The 16,086-nt window shown below is 45.8% G+C and overlaps 1 protein-coding gene across 1 annotated transcript in view; it reads left to right on the top strand.

Moving 5' to 3' along the window:
• The window catches only part of vps8 (VPS8 subunit of CORVET complex), a 961,193-nt gene that overhangs the window by 251,515 nt on the left and 693,592 nt on the right, over window positions 1-16,086 (top strand). The window contains exons 28-29 of the mRNA XM_070876055.1: window positions 9,986-10,105; window positions 10,546-10,602. Coding sequence (XP_070732156.1) covers window positions 9,986-10,105; window positions 10,546-10,602 — 177 coding nt within the window. The remainder of the gene's footprint in view (window positions 1-9,985; window positions 10,106-10,545; window positions 10,603-16,086) is intronic.

The following is a 16,086-nucleotide window of genomic DNA, read 5'->3' as shown; positions in this document are numbered from 1 at the left end:
AGCCACAGCATTTATGTGGTTGGTCCAGTTAAATTTCTGGTCAATGATGACCCCCAGGAAGTTGCTGGTACAGGAATCGGTGATGGTAATGCTGTTCAATGTCAACGGGCGGTGGTTAGACTCTCTTGTGGGAGATAGTCATTGCCTGGTACTTGTGTGGCGTGAAAGTTACTTGCCACTTATCAGCCCAAGCCTGAATGTCGTCTAGGTCTTGCTGCATGCGAGCAAGGACTGCTTCATTATCTGAGGAGCTTCAAATGGAACTGAACACTGTTCAATCATCAGCGAACATCCCCACCTCTGAATTTATGATGGAGGGAAGGTCATTGATGAAGCAGCTGAGGATGGTTGGAACTAGAATACTGTCCCGACGAACTCCTTAAGCGATGACCTGGGGCTGAACTGATCGGCCTCCAACAACCACACCATCTTTCTTTGTGCTCGCTAGGACTCTAACCAGTGGAGAGCGTTCCCCTGATTCTCATTGACTTCAATTTTATTAGGGCTCCTAGATAACACTCAGTGAAATGCTGCTTTGATGTCGAGGGCAGTCGCTCTCACCACATCTCTGGAATTCAGCTCTTTTGTTCCTGTTTTAATTAAGGCTGAAATGAGGTCTGGTCCTGGCGAACTGAGCATCGGTGAGCAGGTTATCGATGAGCAAGTCCTGTTTCATAGCACTGTCGACGATACCTTGCATCACTTTGCTGATTATTGTGAGTAGTCTGAAAGGGCAGATTAGATTCGTCCTGCTTTTTGTGGATACGACATACCTGGGCAGTTTTTCACATTATCGGGTAGATGCCAGTGTTGCTGTACTGGAACAGCTTGTCTCTTTATGCCTACTTCACGCTCGCTTTTCTGAGCTGTCAGTGTTAAAGTCAGTGCATAGGTCCAAGTTTGAAGAGCGTGCAACGCGGACTTGATGCCACAACGACTGATATGCTCTGCTGTTTTGCATTTGTAGGGCTATGCTGCTATCGGCAGTGCTATGGCCCTCACCAAAATGGCAGGCAGAAGTGAGGCGGCCACTTTTTTTTAAAGAAATGGGCCTTTCCCGGAGAGCGGTAAGTACCCAGGTTTCTAGGCCTATGTCCCTCTGATATCTTCATATTGCTGTTTCTCTCTGGGGTAGAAATTGACCTCTGCCCGAAACGGGGCGCACTCTGTTTTTTGAAGTTTTTCTCCGCCACAACCCACGCGGTGGAGATGCAGTCGATATTCGCTACTTGGACATTTTTTTTGGCTCGGCGCAGAGGTCGTGGCGGCTGAGGGGCGGAAGTGCCCTTGCAGTGGGTCCGCCACTCCAACCAGTCATCAGCGCCGCGCTGATGATGTCAGCGCGACGCGTGCATGCCGTGTCACACTGAGGCGCCACAACGTCTCTCCCCATCAGTTAAAGGGGCATAATTGTCATGCCAACCTGGTAGTCGGCTAACAAAATAAAATAACATGGCCGCAGCTGTGCGCCCTACCCTTTAAGAGCGGCCAAGCAGCCATGCTACAAAGAGTGCATTGACACAAAAATCTGTTGGGGGCACCGACCGGCGGTGGGGCTGCTCCCGTGGGGCAATACCGGGAAAGGCGCCATTTCCCGAGGGGGGTCTCCGCTGGTCGGTAAGAGGTTGGCGCGTGCACGCCACGGTGGGAAAATGGGTGGAGTGGTCCCGGGCACCGCTCCAAAATTCACGAAAGGCAATTTACAAAATGGCAGCCCCTCCATGGAGAGTCGAAGGCCATTCCACGCCACCCCGTCGCCGCAGCTTTCAGCCGGCCAGAGACCTTATCGGGTGGGGCAATTTCGGCCTCTCTATCTTTTCTCTTCTGCTTCTATCTCTCTCTCTCTCTCCTCTCAACTTCTGCTTCTCTCTCTCTTTGCCGACTTTTCTTCTCTTTTTGGTGTGACCTGTTGGTTGGTATGATGGCGAATGGAGCTATCAGTAGTTGCAGGCTGTATTTGGGTTGGGTGACTCTGGTATAATGTATCCCCATGTGGCTCCATTCTCATCCCATACCTCATTACTTGTGCTTCTGCTGAGCCATTGTACCCATTCTTTTCCCTATCCTCTCCTTCCCACTAACTCATGCTCTCGCTCTCTCAGATTATGGCATCAGTACAGTGTAACTTCTTATCTCTCTCACTCACACAGCCTTTCGGTAATATAGGGCGCAGGCAATCTTTGGACTAAAGTACACAGATGTAATTAAGTCCGAAGTTTCAAATCGTACATTTTCTCCTTGGTTCAACCTGATGAGTTTACAATGGGCAGTTTCATTATAAATGGAGACTTTTGGGTTTATAATTGTAAAGTTGACAAAGTGAACACAAATATAAGATTTTTAATATATTGCTAGCCAGTCGACTGTGGCATTGCATGTTGTCTCAGGTTTGTGTTGTTGTTGCTTTCTCTGTCTTTATTCTTTTGTTTCCGTCTTTTTTCTCTCTGCTTAATTCTTTTTGTTTCTCTCTCTGTACGCTTGTGCTTCTCTCCCTTCTTTCCTTTTTTTTTGTGAGAGGTGATGGGTGGTATAACCGGGTTTGGTGGGAACAAGAGCTATCAACAGCTGCAGATTATATTTGGGGATTTCAGGGAAAATGTTGCCCTCAGCCGCTCCATTCTCATCCCCTACTCCAGTCATCATGACTCTCCGCACCACCTTATTCCCATCATGTCTCCTACCCTTTCCCATTCCCATGTACACTTTCACTTTCCTACTACCCCTCCCTTCCCTTTGTACCACTCCATTACTATCCCGACCTCAATGATGTTGAAGTACCTGATCAACTCCCAAATCCTCTCCTGTCCTTTGTTTTGTTGTCACCTGCATTACCTTTAACCCTCCACCCACTCCCATTTGCTATCCCCATGAGCCGGTAGTGGGAGACCGCCTCTCAGCTCTCGCCCTTTTATCTGTCTTCTGCTCTCCTTTGCCTTTTTCTCTTTCCAATCTTTTTACCCCTCTCTCTTTTTCTCTCTCTCTCTCTCTCACTCTCTCTCTCAGATATGTCATTCTTTTTTTAAAAAAAACACGACATAAATTTTACCTCAATTATGTATTTCAAATTTGCCCTTGTGTTTTTCAAAATTATTTCAAGAAAACCTGTTGACTGGAAAGTTCTGGAAAAAGATATTTCATTAATGACTGACACAGATGACTCCTGGTGGGGTGGGGGGGTGGGGGGTGGGGTGTTGGGGGTGGGGTGGGTGGGTGGGTGGGCGCATGCCAGACCAAACACAACTACTTCAAATGCTCTATTTTTCAAATAAGAATTTCACAATAAGATTCGACTGAAACTTTATTGCTTCCATTTTTCTAACAATTCAAATAATGCAAATGAAAAGTAAAAACAGTTTTATGGGATGAAATCTCCAAAGCACAAAGTTCAAGTGACGGTTATGTGTCGCTCGTCTATCAATAATTTCATGACCATTCACTGCACTAGCTCGGTGAACATTTAGAAGCGCAAGAGCAATTGGTTTTCACTAGTTGAATTGTGGAACTGACTATCTCTGGAAGAACTTCTTCTGTTTCTGTGTTTTATCAAGTGATCCAAGTATGTTCTTTTGGAAAGAAAATAAGTGGTCCGAAATTTAAAAAAAAAACAAATCATAGAAATTTCAGGGAGCATTTGAACACGCATCTATCTACACCACTGTCCAGCCCTACAATCCGCTCCTTCCCCTTCCCCACCACCTCCGAAACACTCTGCTCCTTTACCTCTGGCCCCCTGTCAGTCACCCCTCCCTTCACCCACCATTGGCATCTGTGCCTTCAGCTGCCTAGACCCCTTGCTCTGGAATTCCCCTCTGCTTCTGCACTTTCCTCTCTTCCTTCGAGTCTCCTTAAAACCCACCTCATTGACCAAGCGTTTGGTCATTTCTCGTAATAGCTCTTCTGTGAGTGCATGGCGATGTTTTTCTACATTAAAAGTGTTATTTCAATATAAGTTGTTGATAATGGCCCTGAAATTCCGTTTTGGCCTTCCCCCGGGCATTTTAGAGAAAAAATACGCACCTACCTTAAGCTGCTGCCCACATTTGATTTTCCGATGCTGTGGCCTGAGCTGACTGGCCTGAGCTGACTGCCACTCGCAGCACGTGCACGTCGGGATGAGCACAGGCCTAGAGCTGGAGTCACATGGCTCTGGGCAGCCAATCAGGTAAAGTATCATAGTAATAGGAGTTCTGAAAGGTCCTAAACTCCTATTAATTGATTGAAAACAGCCCCAAACACCCAAAACACAGCCCTAAACACCCAAAACGCTAATAAAAAATAGAAAATATACACTACATTCATTTAAATTAAAGTTATTAATGTCTATAAAAAATATATATTTTCCCAATTTTTAAAAAGTTTTTTAAAATGAACTTACCGTTGTATGGAGGGTTTTTAATAAAATATGTTTCAATAACTTTATTTTTATATGTTTTTGTGTTTTTTAAAACACTTGCGCCTGTAAAAGTAGGCTATGCACCTGCTTTTTCAGGCGCAAGATTTTTGAGGACCTTTGCATGCGTAAATATTGGAAATTTGCATTTACAAATGTCCTTGCTCCTGATCTGCGGAGGATCGGTCAAGCCAGAAACTTGACAGATCGGAAAAACTTCGTTCGGACCCGGTGAGGCTGGAATTTCAGGGCCATAACTATTAATAAAATGTGCTTTTTCTTGTGTCTGTTATAGCATCCAGTTCTAGGACAGCCACCATTTCTGATGGTTTTTAGTAATTCAATGCACTAATAATATTGTACGAATGTTGTACTTCACGTTGGAGGATGGAGATGCACTCGTATCAGTGAGAGACTTGGTGATATTCTATAGAACAGTGATAGCATAACTTTTGGGGGACGGGTGAGAATCTTGTATTTTTTTTGTGAAAAAGCTGCCGATTGTTTTCGTTGAACACATCGTGGGATACTCGATGAGCAACAAGTTTAAAAAAAAAAATCTGAACCTTGAGCCAAGACCTTGCTGTTGAATCTTACTCATTGGTGGAAGCACTTTGTTCCAGAGATAAACTCTTACATACTGACGACAGATTTCCAAGCACAAAATTTTAAACTTGTGGTTCAGTTCACACGAGTGAATGTGCATGAAAACGCAAATCTCAAGCTCAAAACACCCCAAAATACTAAACTGATAGTCTGAGATAAGAATTGTGGCATTGTATTATGTGACTAGGTGGCAAAAAATCCTTTATAGCAATGGCTGTATAATAACATAATAATGTAAGAATTAGGAGCAGGAGTAGGCCATACGGCCCCTTGAGCCTGCTCCGCGATTCAATAAGATCATGCTAATCTTTGACCTCAAGTCCACTTTCCCGCCTCATCCCCATATCCCTTGATTTCCCAAGAGTGGCAAAAACAGGAAGGCAGAATATTCTCTGAATGGCGACAGATTAGGAAAAGGGGAGGTGCAGCGTGACCTGGGTGTCATGGTACATAAGTCATTGAAAGTTGGCATGCAGGTACAGCAGGTGGTGAAAAAGGCAAATGGCATGTTGGCCTTCATAGTGAGAGGATTTGAGTACAGGAACAAAGAGGTCTTACTGCAGTTGTACAGGGCCTTGGTGAGGTCACACCTAGAATATTGTGTTCAGTTTTGGTCTCCTAATCTGAGGAAGGACATTCTTGCTATTGAGGGAGTGCAGTGAAGGTTCACCAGACTGATTCCCGGGATGGCAGGACTGACATATGAAGAAAGACTGGATCGACTGGGCTTATATTCACTGGAATTTAGAAGAATGAGAGGGGACCTCATAGAAACATATAAAATTCTGACGGGTTTAGACAGGTTAGATGCAGGAAGAATGTTCCTGATGTTGGGGAAGTCCAGAACTAGGGGTCACAGTCTAAGGATAAGGGGTAAGCCATTTAGGACCGAGATGAGGAGAAACTTCTTCACTCAGAGAATTGTGAACCTGTGAAATTTTCTCTGCCACAGAAAGGTGTTGAGGCTAGTTCGTTAGATGTATTCAAAATAGAGCTAGATGTGGTCCTGGCGGCTAAAGGGATCAAGGGATATGGAGAGAAAGCAGAAATGGGGTACTGAAGTTGCATGATCAGCCATGATCACATTGAATGGTGATGCAGGCTCGAAGGGCCGAATGGCCTACTCCTGCACCTATTTTCTGTTTTTATGTATCGTCCGCAAACTTGGATACATTACACTTGGTCCCTTCATCTGAGTCATTAATACAGATTGTAAATAGCTGAGGCCCAAGCACTGATCCTTGTTGCACGCCACTAGTTACAGCTTGCCAACCTGAAAAATACCCTTTATCCCTAATCTCTGTTTTCTGCCCACTAATCAATCCTCTATCCATGCTAATACATTACCCCCAACCTCATGAGCCCTTATCTTGCATAACAACCCTTTTATGTGGTACCCTATTGAATGCTGTTTGGAAATCCAAATGTACTGCATCCACTGGTTTCCCTTTAATTACGCTGCTAGTTACATCCTCAAAAAACTCTAATAAATGTGTCAAACACGATTTTCCTTTGATAAAACCATGTTGATACTACCTAACCATATTATAATTTTCTAAATATCCTGTTACCACCTCAATAATGGATTCCTGCATTTTCCCGATAACTTTTTGTCAGGTTAACTGGTCAGTAGTTCCCTGTTTTCTCTCTCCCACCTTTCTTGAACAGCAGGGTTACAATTGCTACATTCCAATCTGCTGGGACAGTTCCAAAAGATTCTGGAAGATTACAGCCAATGCATTCACTTTCTCTGCTGCCACCTCTTTTAGAACCCTGGGATGTTGGCCATCAGGTCCAGGGGATTTGTCGGCTTTTAGTTCCATTAGTTTCTTCAGTACTTTTTCTCTACTGATACTAATTACTTTAAGTTGCTCACTCTCATTAGCCCCTTAGTTCCCCACTATTTCTGGTATGCTTTTTGTGTCTTCTGCTATGAAGACAGATACAAAATATGTATTTCAAGTCTCTGTCATTTCTTTGTTCCCTAATATAATTTCTCTTGTCTCAGCCTTCAAGGGACCAAAGCTTAATTTTGCTACTCTCTTCCTTTTTACATACTTGTGGAAGTTCTTATAATCTGGTTCTGAGAGGGAGGGGACGGGGTGCGACGGAGCTGGAGAAACTGGGCGAATGGAATGGAGTCCTTACAGGGTGCAGGGTGGGAGGAAGTGTAGTCTAGGTAGCTGTGGGAGTCAGTGGGCTTGTAGTGAACGTCTTCCTCGGTTTCAGATGCCCCCAAAAGTACGTCACCATCCTCCGCCTGCTCCACGACGACATGCAAGCCGTGATCCTTACTAACAGATCCATCACAGACCCAATTCACGTCTGGACTGGAGTCAAGCAGGGCTGCGTCATCGCCCCAACCCTCTTCTCAGTCTTCCTCGCTGCCATGCTCCACCTCACAGTTGATGAGCTCCCCGCTGGAGTGGATCTAAACTACAGAACCAGTGGGAAGCTGTTCAACCTTCGCCATCTCCAGGCCAGGTCCAAGACTACTCCAACCTCTGTTGTCGAGCTACAGTATGCGGACAACTCTGCTTCTGTGCACACACACAGGCTGAACTCCAGGACATAGTCGACGTATTTACCGAGGCGTATTAAAGCATCGGCCTTACGGACAAAGGTCCTCCACTAGCCTGTCCTCGCCACATAGTACTGCCCTCCAGACATTAAGATCCATGGCGTGGCCCTGGACAACGTGGACCACTTCCCCTATCTCGGGAGCCTCCTATCAATAAAAGGAGGCATTGATCCAACATCACCTCCAATGTGCCAGTGCAGCCTTCGGCCGCCTGAGGAAAAGAGTGTTTGAAGACCAGTCACTCAGGACTGTCGCCAAGCTCATGGTCTACAGGGCCGTAGTAATATCCGCCCTCCTGTATGGCTCAGAGACGTGGACCATGTACAGTAGACATCTCAAGTCGCTGGAGAAATACCATCAGCGTTTTCTCCGCAATATCCTGCAAAACCCCTGGGAGGACAGAGGCACAAACATTAGCGTCCTCTCCCAGGCCAACATCCCCAGCATTGAAGCACTGACCACACTTGATCAGCTCTGCTGAGCAGGCCACATAGTTCGCATGCCAGACACGAGACTCCCAAAGCAAGCGCTCCACTCGGAACTCGTCCATGGCAAACTAGCCAAAGGCGGGCAGAGGAAACGTTACAAGGACACCCTCAAAGCCTCCCTGATAAAGTGCGACATCCCCACTGACACCTTGCCATAGCTTGCCCTAAGTGGAGGAAGTGCATTCGGGAGGGCGCTGAGCTCCTCGAGTATCGTCACCGAGAGCATGCAGGAATCAAGCGCAGGCAGCGGAAGGAGCGTGTGGCAAACCAGGCTCCCTGCCCACCCTTTCCCTCAACAACTATCTGTCCCACTTGTGACAGAGACTGTGGTTCTCGTATTGGACTGTACAACCACCTAAGAACTCATGCTAAGAGTGGAAGGAAGTCTTCTTCGATTCCGAGGGACTGACTGTGATGATGAGTGTATACTGGTCAAAAACCTATTATAAGCATCTGCTCTGACGACGCCACCTTTCACACTTCTGTGTCTTTGACATGTCTTCCTTTTTCCTCAACAGAGTATTCCCCTCTGCCATGGTTAACATGGCCCTCGACCATGTCCGTTCTATTTCCCACATCTCTGCTCTCACCCCTTCCCCTCCCTCTCAGAACCATGACAGGGTTCCCCTTGTCCTCGCCTTTCACTCCACCAGCTTCCACGTTTAACGGATCATCCTCCGCCATTTCCACCACCTCCAGCGTGATCCCACCACCATTCACATCTTCCCCTCCTCTCAGCATTCCAAAGGGACCACCCCCTCCACGACACCCTGGTCCATTCCGTAGTCACCCCCAGCACCTCCTCCCCTTTCCACAACAGTTTTCCGTGCAAGCGCAGGAGATGCAACACCTGCCCTTTTACCTTTTCCCACTTTCTAGGGACCTAAATACTCCATCAAGGTGAAACAGCGATTTACTTGTACTTCTTTCAATTTAGTATACTATATTTGCTGCTCACGATGTGGTCTCCTCTACATTGGGAAAACCAAGCATAGATTGGGTGAACGCTTTGCGGAGCATCTCTGTTCAATCCACAAGTGTAACCCTGAGCCTCCGGTCGCCTGTCACTTTAATTCTCCACTCCACTCCGATCTCTCCATCCTCGGTCTCTTACACTGTTCCAACGAAGCTCAACGCAAGCTCGAGAAACAGTATCTCATTTAGGCACTTTACAACTTTCTGGACTCAACATCGAGTTCAACAATTTGAGCGTAACCGCCCCACGAGCTTGTTTCTTTTTTTCTCCTTGTCTCTAATGGCAGCTGGTCATTATTCCGCCATCCACATCCTGTCTTGACTAAGGTTTTTCTAACTCCTGTCATTACCATTTCAATTCGGCCCATCGCCCCTTTTTTGTCTCTAATCGCTCCTGCCTCCCACCCTCTCATCCCATTCTCCTTTCAGTGCTTGTTAAGAATGTGTTGTTTCCGAACACTCCAGTTTTGACGAAGGGTTGTCGACCTGAAACGTTAGCTCTGCTTTTCTCTCCACAGATGCTGCCTGATTCGCTGAGATTTCCAGCATGTTCTGTTTTTATTTCAAATTCCGGCATCCGCAGGATTTTGCTTTTGTATTTGTTGCAGATTTTTTTGTTTTATTGTGATTCAGACTGACATTTCTGGCAATGTTTTATCTCTGAAATTCATTTTCAACAGTAGTTAACTATTTGCCATGGTGAATATTACAGTTATGGAGCGATATTTCTCTACTAATATTTAGAGGGTTCGTTTTACCCTTTCTTTTATAATGCTCCCCTCCTCTTCCCCTGTAAAAGATGGAGTTATGTGTCAAGTGAATGTCATTTACTGGTTGGACTGAAAAACAGTTGTTAGAAATAAGTTCCAGTTCTGCAAATGGCTTTTATTTTATTTGCTGCTTATTTTGTTGTACGTCATTTATGTTTTTGATTACTTCCTTCAGGTAATGGTGGAAAATTCGGACTTCACCCCATCACAGGTTGGGTGTCTCTTCACCTTTCTGGCACGACAGCTGGCAAAACCAGACAACACACTTTTTGTCAACAGGATGCTTTTTGACCAGGTAATTTGTTCTGAGCACATGTGAGATTCAGTATTGGATGCAACGCGTGGTCTCTCCTGAACTCTTACCCTATCTAGATTCTAAATTACTTGGTGTTTCTACAAAGTAGTTCAACATTTGATTCACCCTGGTATTCCTGTGCTTTCATGGAAAAGGGTAAATTGCCAGAAATACTTCTGTGTCACAGTCTGTGGCTCCCACTTTCAATCCTGTAGTTCAACACACAGCTTTGCTGTCCCGTTGTAGACAATGGGCTTTGGGTATGGGAGAGTTGACACTGACGAAGGAGTGGAAGCAAATCTCCTCACTCTGCCTCCATCCTTGGCTAGAGACAATGCTTTGTACAAGTAAACAAAAAGTTTAAAAGAGAATGTTTTCAGCCATTCCATTGCATACACATTTAACCAGATTTAAAAAATGCATGTTTTTGTGCCTTTTAGGTTCTTGAATTCCTGTGCAGTCCTGATGATGAGTCACGACATGCTGAGAGGCAACAGGTGAAAATAGCATTGATGTATTGAGATGTGCTATTGGATTAAGTACACTTGTAGATCCAAATTGCAAGAAACCCAATTTTCCAATTTCTGAATCCCAAGGTTGGATTTGGATTTCTTCATCGTCCATTTGGTTGAGACACCTTCAGCTATGAACTGTCAACATCAATTATTGGGCTCAATTTTGCCCAAAGCCGTTTGTTGGCGCATTGCCAGAGTTACGCCCGTTTTTCTGGACCAGAACTACTCCAGAAATAAATGTGGCAAGTTTCCCAGCTCTGGGGTGGGTGGGTGGGGGGGTGGCAGTAGAGCCTATTGTCTGTGCTGAAAAAAATGATGATATCCCTTCTGCGCATGCGTGAGAAAAAAAGGACGTTTTTGACGTGATTCCTATGGACACACATGCGCAATACAGCTCTTGGTCTGCAATCGGTCATTTTTAAAGATAATACATTATGCAACGTGGCTCAAGGAACAAGAATTTCTTACATGATGAAGTGGAGGCACTAGTTACTCTGATTGAGGCCAGATGGCATGAGCTGGACACCAGCAGAGGTCGCATAAAAATTTCACCAAAGGAAATGAAGAAACACTGGAACCAACTTGCAGAAGATTACTGTGCAATGGTGACCACCCCGAGGTCTGGAGGCCGGTGCAAAAAGAAGTGGCAGGACCTTGGTCAAGTAGTTAGTGTAAGTAATATTTTCATTTTTCAATAGAATTGCAATTGTAAATATGACCATTTGTATATGTCCCACCCAGCAGAAAGACACTCTCTTTAAAAATGTATTTTTTCACCTTTGCAGAGGAAAGTGGCACACAACAAACAAGAATGAACTCGACAGAAGGAGGCCTGGCAAATCTGCACCCACTGACACCCTTGGAAGAGAGGGTTGCTGCTTTGATGGGTCTTGTTTGGAGAAAAGCAACTACCACTGCACAAGCTGGGTCCACACTCGAGGGAGAGGGCAAGTTCTGCAAATTTCACAGTCTGGCTTTGCTAATTGTTAAGTACTGCACGGGGCTAGCTATGCTTCGGTTTATGGGGATGTCTCCCTCAGCTACGCTTCGGTTGATGCAATGTGCTATCATTCATCATGGTCCTTCAAATCAGCCTGCAGCCTGCGCTGTGTGAGCCTACTCATGCCACCTACTCTGCCCCCTCCTCTGCTGCTAACCATTTGTCTGTTCTGTTATATTTTGCAGAACTTGAGGCCAACCCTGACGATGCAGAAGATGATTCAGACGAGGACGAACCTGAAGAGGAGAACATCTTCCAATCTCACCTTCCAGACCAAGAGCATGGGGTGAGGGGGAGGTGACGGATGAAGACCCCACTGTTGTACTCACTTTGGAGGAAGTGCAGGTGCCACCCCTTCCCTGAGGAGTGGTTTGAGTGTTGGTGGGACATTTCATGGTTTCCCACCGTCCGAGGCTGGGGATTCCAGTGGGGTGCAGCGAGGCACACCCAGGGCCCCACTGTCTGAGGCTGTGGGTCCCAGTGGTGGGGTGCGGCAAGGCACACCCAAGGCCCCACCGTCTGAGGCTGCGGGTCCCACTGGGATGCTGTGAGCCACACCAAGGGTGAGGAGGGGAAGGAGAGCTCGGCTGCGCTCTCCTGAGGTGCAGGATCTAACAGATGTAGTTCACATGATGGCAATGAGTGCGGAGAGCATTGACCTTATGCAATCACTCCTGGACACCATCAGTGGGGTGGGTGATGATGTATCGGGACTGTCTGGAGACGTAACAACACACTCAAGAGAAATGGAAACCATGTCGGTGCACATGAGGGATGGAATGTTGCAGGTAGTTGACATATTTCCTCAGAGGGAGGGCATGTCACAGGTAGGTGAGACATTGTCGGAGCACATGAGGGAGGGAATTTTGGAGTTGGCTGCTGCCCAGACTCTGCACCCATTGACAGAATCAACTGTCACTCCCATTCCAATCCCCAGACCAGCCTCTGAAGAGCCCCAAGCCGGGCCCTCCACAGTGCCACCTGGCCCCCTCCTCTTTCCCCCCCCCCCCCCCCCCGCCCCCCGCAAATCAACAGGTGCACATTACCCGAGATGTTAGAAATAATAAGCTTGGTACCAACCCGAGAAACACTGCCATGGAGTCACCAAGACCAAGCACGGCGGGCGGTCTTAAAATAAGGTAGAGGACAGATGGGTGCAGCCTTTCTTTGCTGCTGTTGCTATTATTGTTACTGTTGTAACTGTTCTCAAATTAAAACCTTTTTGTAAGTTAGGTAAATTTACAAATTTAAAAGTTAGTCAGTGATCTTAGTTTTTAAGTGATAAAGTTTATGTGATCTTAACTGAAAATTTTAAAGTTTGATACAAGAATATGTTTATTAAAGTTAAGTACAAACAAATATTAAACTTTTGAATAAAATATATTTTAAATTATAACTGAATCATTTCCATCATTTGTTCCATTAACACAACACAACATTGCAGAACAGGTCCAAACAGTAAACATGGTCCATGTGGAATAGTTGTCACTGAGCCTTCAGGCAGCAAAATGTTCACGGATAAGCTGCTGGTGCAAGGCTCGAGCAATCGTTAAAAGGCACGACAGCCCACTCTCCTCCGCCATCTTGCTCCGGATTCAGGTAATAGCATGCCTTCCTCGTCCTCATACTCGCCCTCCTGCTCGTCACCTGCATCTTCCTCATCATTATCGTCAGCCACTCTCGCTGCAGGTGCGTCTTTTACTATCATCTGCTGTGGCTTCATGATGGCTAAGTCATGCAGCACACAACGGTGAACTGACTGACAATATCAGGGGAGCATAGCAAGCAGCCTCTGGAATGGTCCAGGCATTGGAAATGCTGTTTCAAGATGCCACAGTCCCCTCTGTTATGCTGCACGTCGCAATGTGCGACATGTTGTATTCCTGGTCAGCGTCCATCCAGGTTACGCGTAGGGACGTCATGAGCCAGATGGCGAGGCCGTACCTTTTGTCTCCCAGTAGCCAGCTCTGCCCTCCTGGCTGCTGCTGAAACATGGTTGATATAACGTTCTCGTGTAGGATGAATGCATCATGAGTGCTCCCTGGGTACCTTGGATCAACTGACATGGTACAAAGCATGTTGTCACATATGAGCTGCGCATTAATGGAGTGATTACTTTTTCTGTTCCTGTACATCTCGGAATATTCCAAAGGTGCTCGCAAGGCGATGTGGGTACAATCAATGCAGCCCTGTACCTTTGGGAAGCCAGAAATCCTGGAGAAGCCCACAGCCCTGTCACGCATTGCCTGGGCAATCATGGGGAACTTTGTCGTCATTCCTCCAGGCATATCGTGCAGCAGTCACTTGCCGAATGCAGACATGTGTTGCCTGTTGAGAGATGGCGCACACATCCCCACTTGTAGCTTGAAAGGATCAGGATGCATAGAATGAAAGTGCAGCTGTAACCTTCACTTCAACTGACAAAGCGATCCTCCTGACGCTTCTAGGTTGCAGGTCTGCTTTCACCAACTCACAGATCTCAGTTACAACTTCTTTGCGGAAACGCAGCCTTTTGACACAATCTGCATCACTCAGGTGCAGGTACGAACACCTGTCTCGATATGCCTGACGTGGGGTAAGGCCTCCTGCCCAGCACCCTACGGGCTCTGAGGTTCCTCATGCAATGACATCAAATCAATTGCCTCCTCCGCAGCACCATGATGCAAAAGGCTTGCACAAGGTATGGCATTGTCAGTATTGCCCCCATGCTTAAATTTTACCATTGCAAGAAGCTCAAAACGGCAGGCAGGCAGCACCAGATTCTTTGTTCTCTCTCCCCACGGGTCCGTATGGAACACACCCAGCAGGCACAGTGATCGGGAACCCCCACAACCCACCCCTCTCGGGCTTGATTTGATGGATAGTGCAGGCTTGTGATGCCTTCCACAGAACTCCACCTCACCCCCGGGCTTCTTTTGCAGCCGAACCCCGAGCCTGTGTCCGGACGACACTCCAACCCTCGAGCCCTGTTTGCAGACGTTTGGTGGTGGTGTGTCAGTTGAAAGAATATGAAAAGTTACAGAATTCCATCAAACTTACATTACTGCCTTATAAGGTTAAAAAAAAAAAATCTTTATTATGTATATTTAAGTATTCTTGACTCCCTCCAAAACTTCGCTGAAAAACAGTGGTGTCGTTCTGCACCGATTTTTCAATGTGCGCTGCTTTTTCTTAACTCACCAGAAGGTTTTTTGGGAGTGGTCAGATACGCCAACCTGGAGAAATTTTGGGAGGGAAGACTTCCATAATTGACAAAAACTGGCGCAGACATCGGGTTATGCAATGACACAAAAAAAACAAACTTAAAAAAAATCGTAACTAACTCAGTTACGCTGGCGCAGATTCCTTGGGGAAACTTTAATTTTTTAACTGATGCCAAAAAAACGGCACAAATCACTGGGGAAAGTTGAGCTTGTTGTAATCACCTGAACAGCTGTGATTCTATGAAGCTAAGAAATTAATAGGAGCTGAAAAAAGGAAACATGAGAAGAATATAGTGGAAATATAAAGGAAAACAAAATGTTCCTTAAATCATAGAATGGTTACAGCATGGGAAAGGGCCATTCGGCCCATCGAGTCCGTGTCTGCTCTCTGCAAGAGCACTTCTACTAGTCCCACTCCCCTGCCCTTTCTCTCGAGCCCTGCAATTTTTTTTCTTTCAGGTACTTATCCAACTCCCTTTTGAAAGCCATGATTGAGTCTGCCTCCACGACCATTTCAGGCAGTGCATTCCAGGTCCTAACTACTCGCAGCGTAAAAAAGTTTTTTCTTATAGTGCCTTTTATTCTTTTGCCAATCACCTTAAATTTGTGTCCTCTGGTTCTCAACCCTTCTTCCAATGGAAAAGTTTCTCTCGATCTAATCATGATTTTGAGCATCTCTATCAAATCTCCTCTCAATCTTCTCTGATCTAAGGAGAACAACCCCAGCTTCTCCAGTGTATCCACGTAATTGAAGTCTCTCATCCCTGGAATGATTCTGGAAAATCTTTGCTGCACCCTTTCTAAAGCCTTCACATCCTTCCTAAAGTGCAGTGCCCAGAATTAAACACAATAGTCCATTGAGGCCGAATCAGTGTTTTATACAGGTTCATCATAATTTCCACGCTGTTGAACTCTACACCTCTATTCATGAAGTCCAGGATCCCATAAGCTTTTTTAACTGCTTTCTCAACCTGCCCTGCCACTTTCAATGATTTTGCACATATATCCCATGGTCTCTCTTGTATCCTTTAGTTTATATTTGCTTTCCTCATTTGTTCTACCAAAAATGTATCACTTTACACTTTTCTGCGTTTTAAGTTTCATCTGCCATATGTCCACCCATTCCACCAGCCTGTCTATACCCTCTTGAAGTCTATCACTATCCTCTTCATCTGCAAATTTTGAAATTGTGCCCTGTACACCCACATCCAAGTCATGAATATATATCAAGAAAAGCAGTGGTTCTAGAACTGACCCCTGGGG

The sequence above is a fragment of the Pristiophorus japonicus genome, chromosome 3, assembly GCF_044704955.1.
Source record: "Pristiophorus japonicus isolate sPriJap1 chromosome 3, sPriJap1.hap1, whole genome shotgun sequence".
Lineage (NCBI taxonomy): Eukaryota > Metazoa > Chordata > Chondrichthyes > Pristiophoridae > Pristiophorus > Pristiophorus japonicus.
Note: the sequence above shows the minus strand (reverse complement) of the source record. Positions and strands in the feature narration are given on the sequence as shown.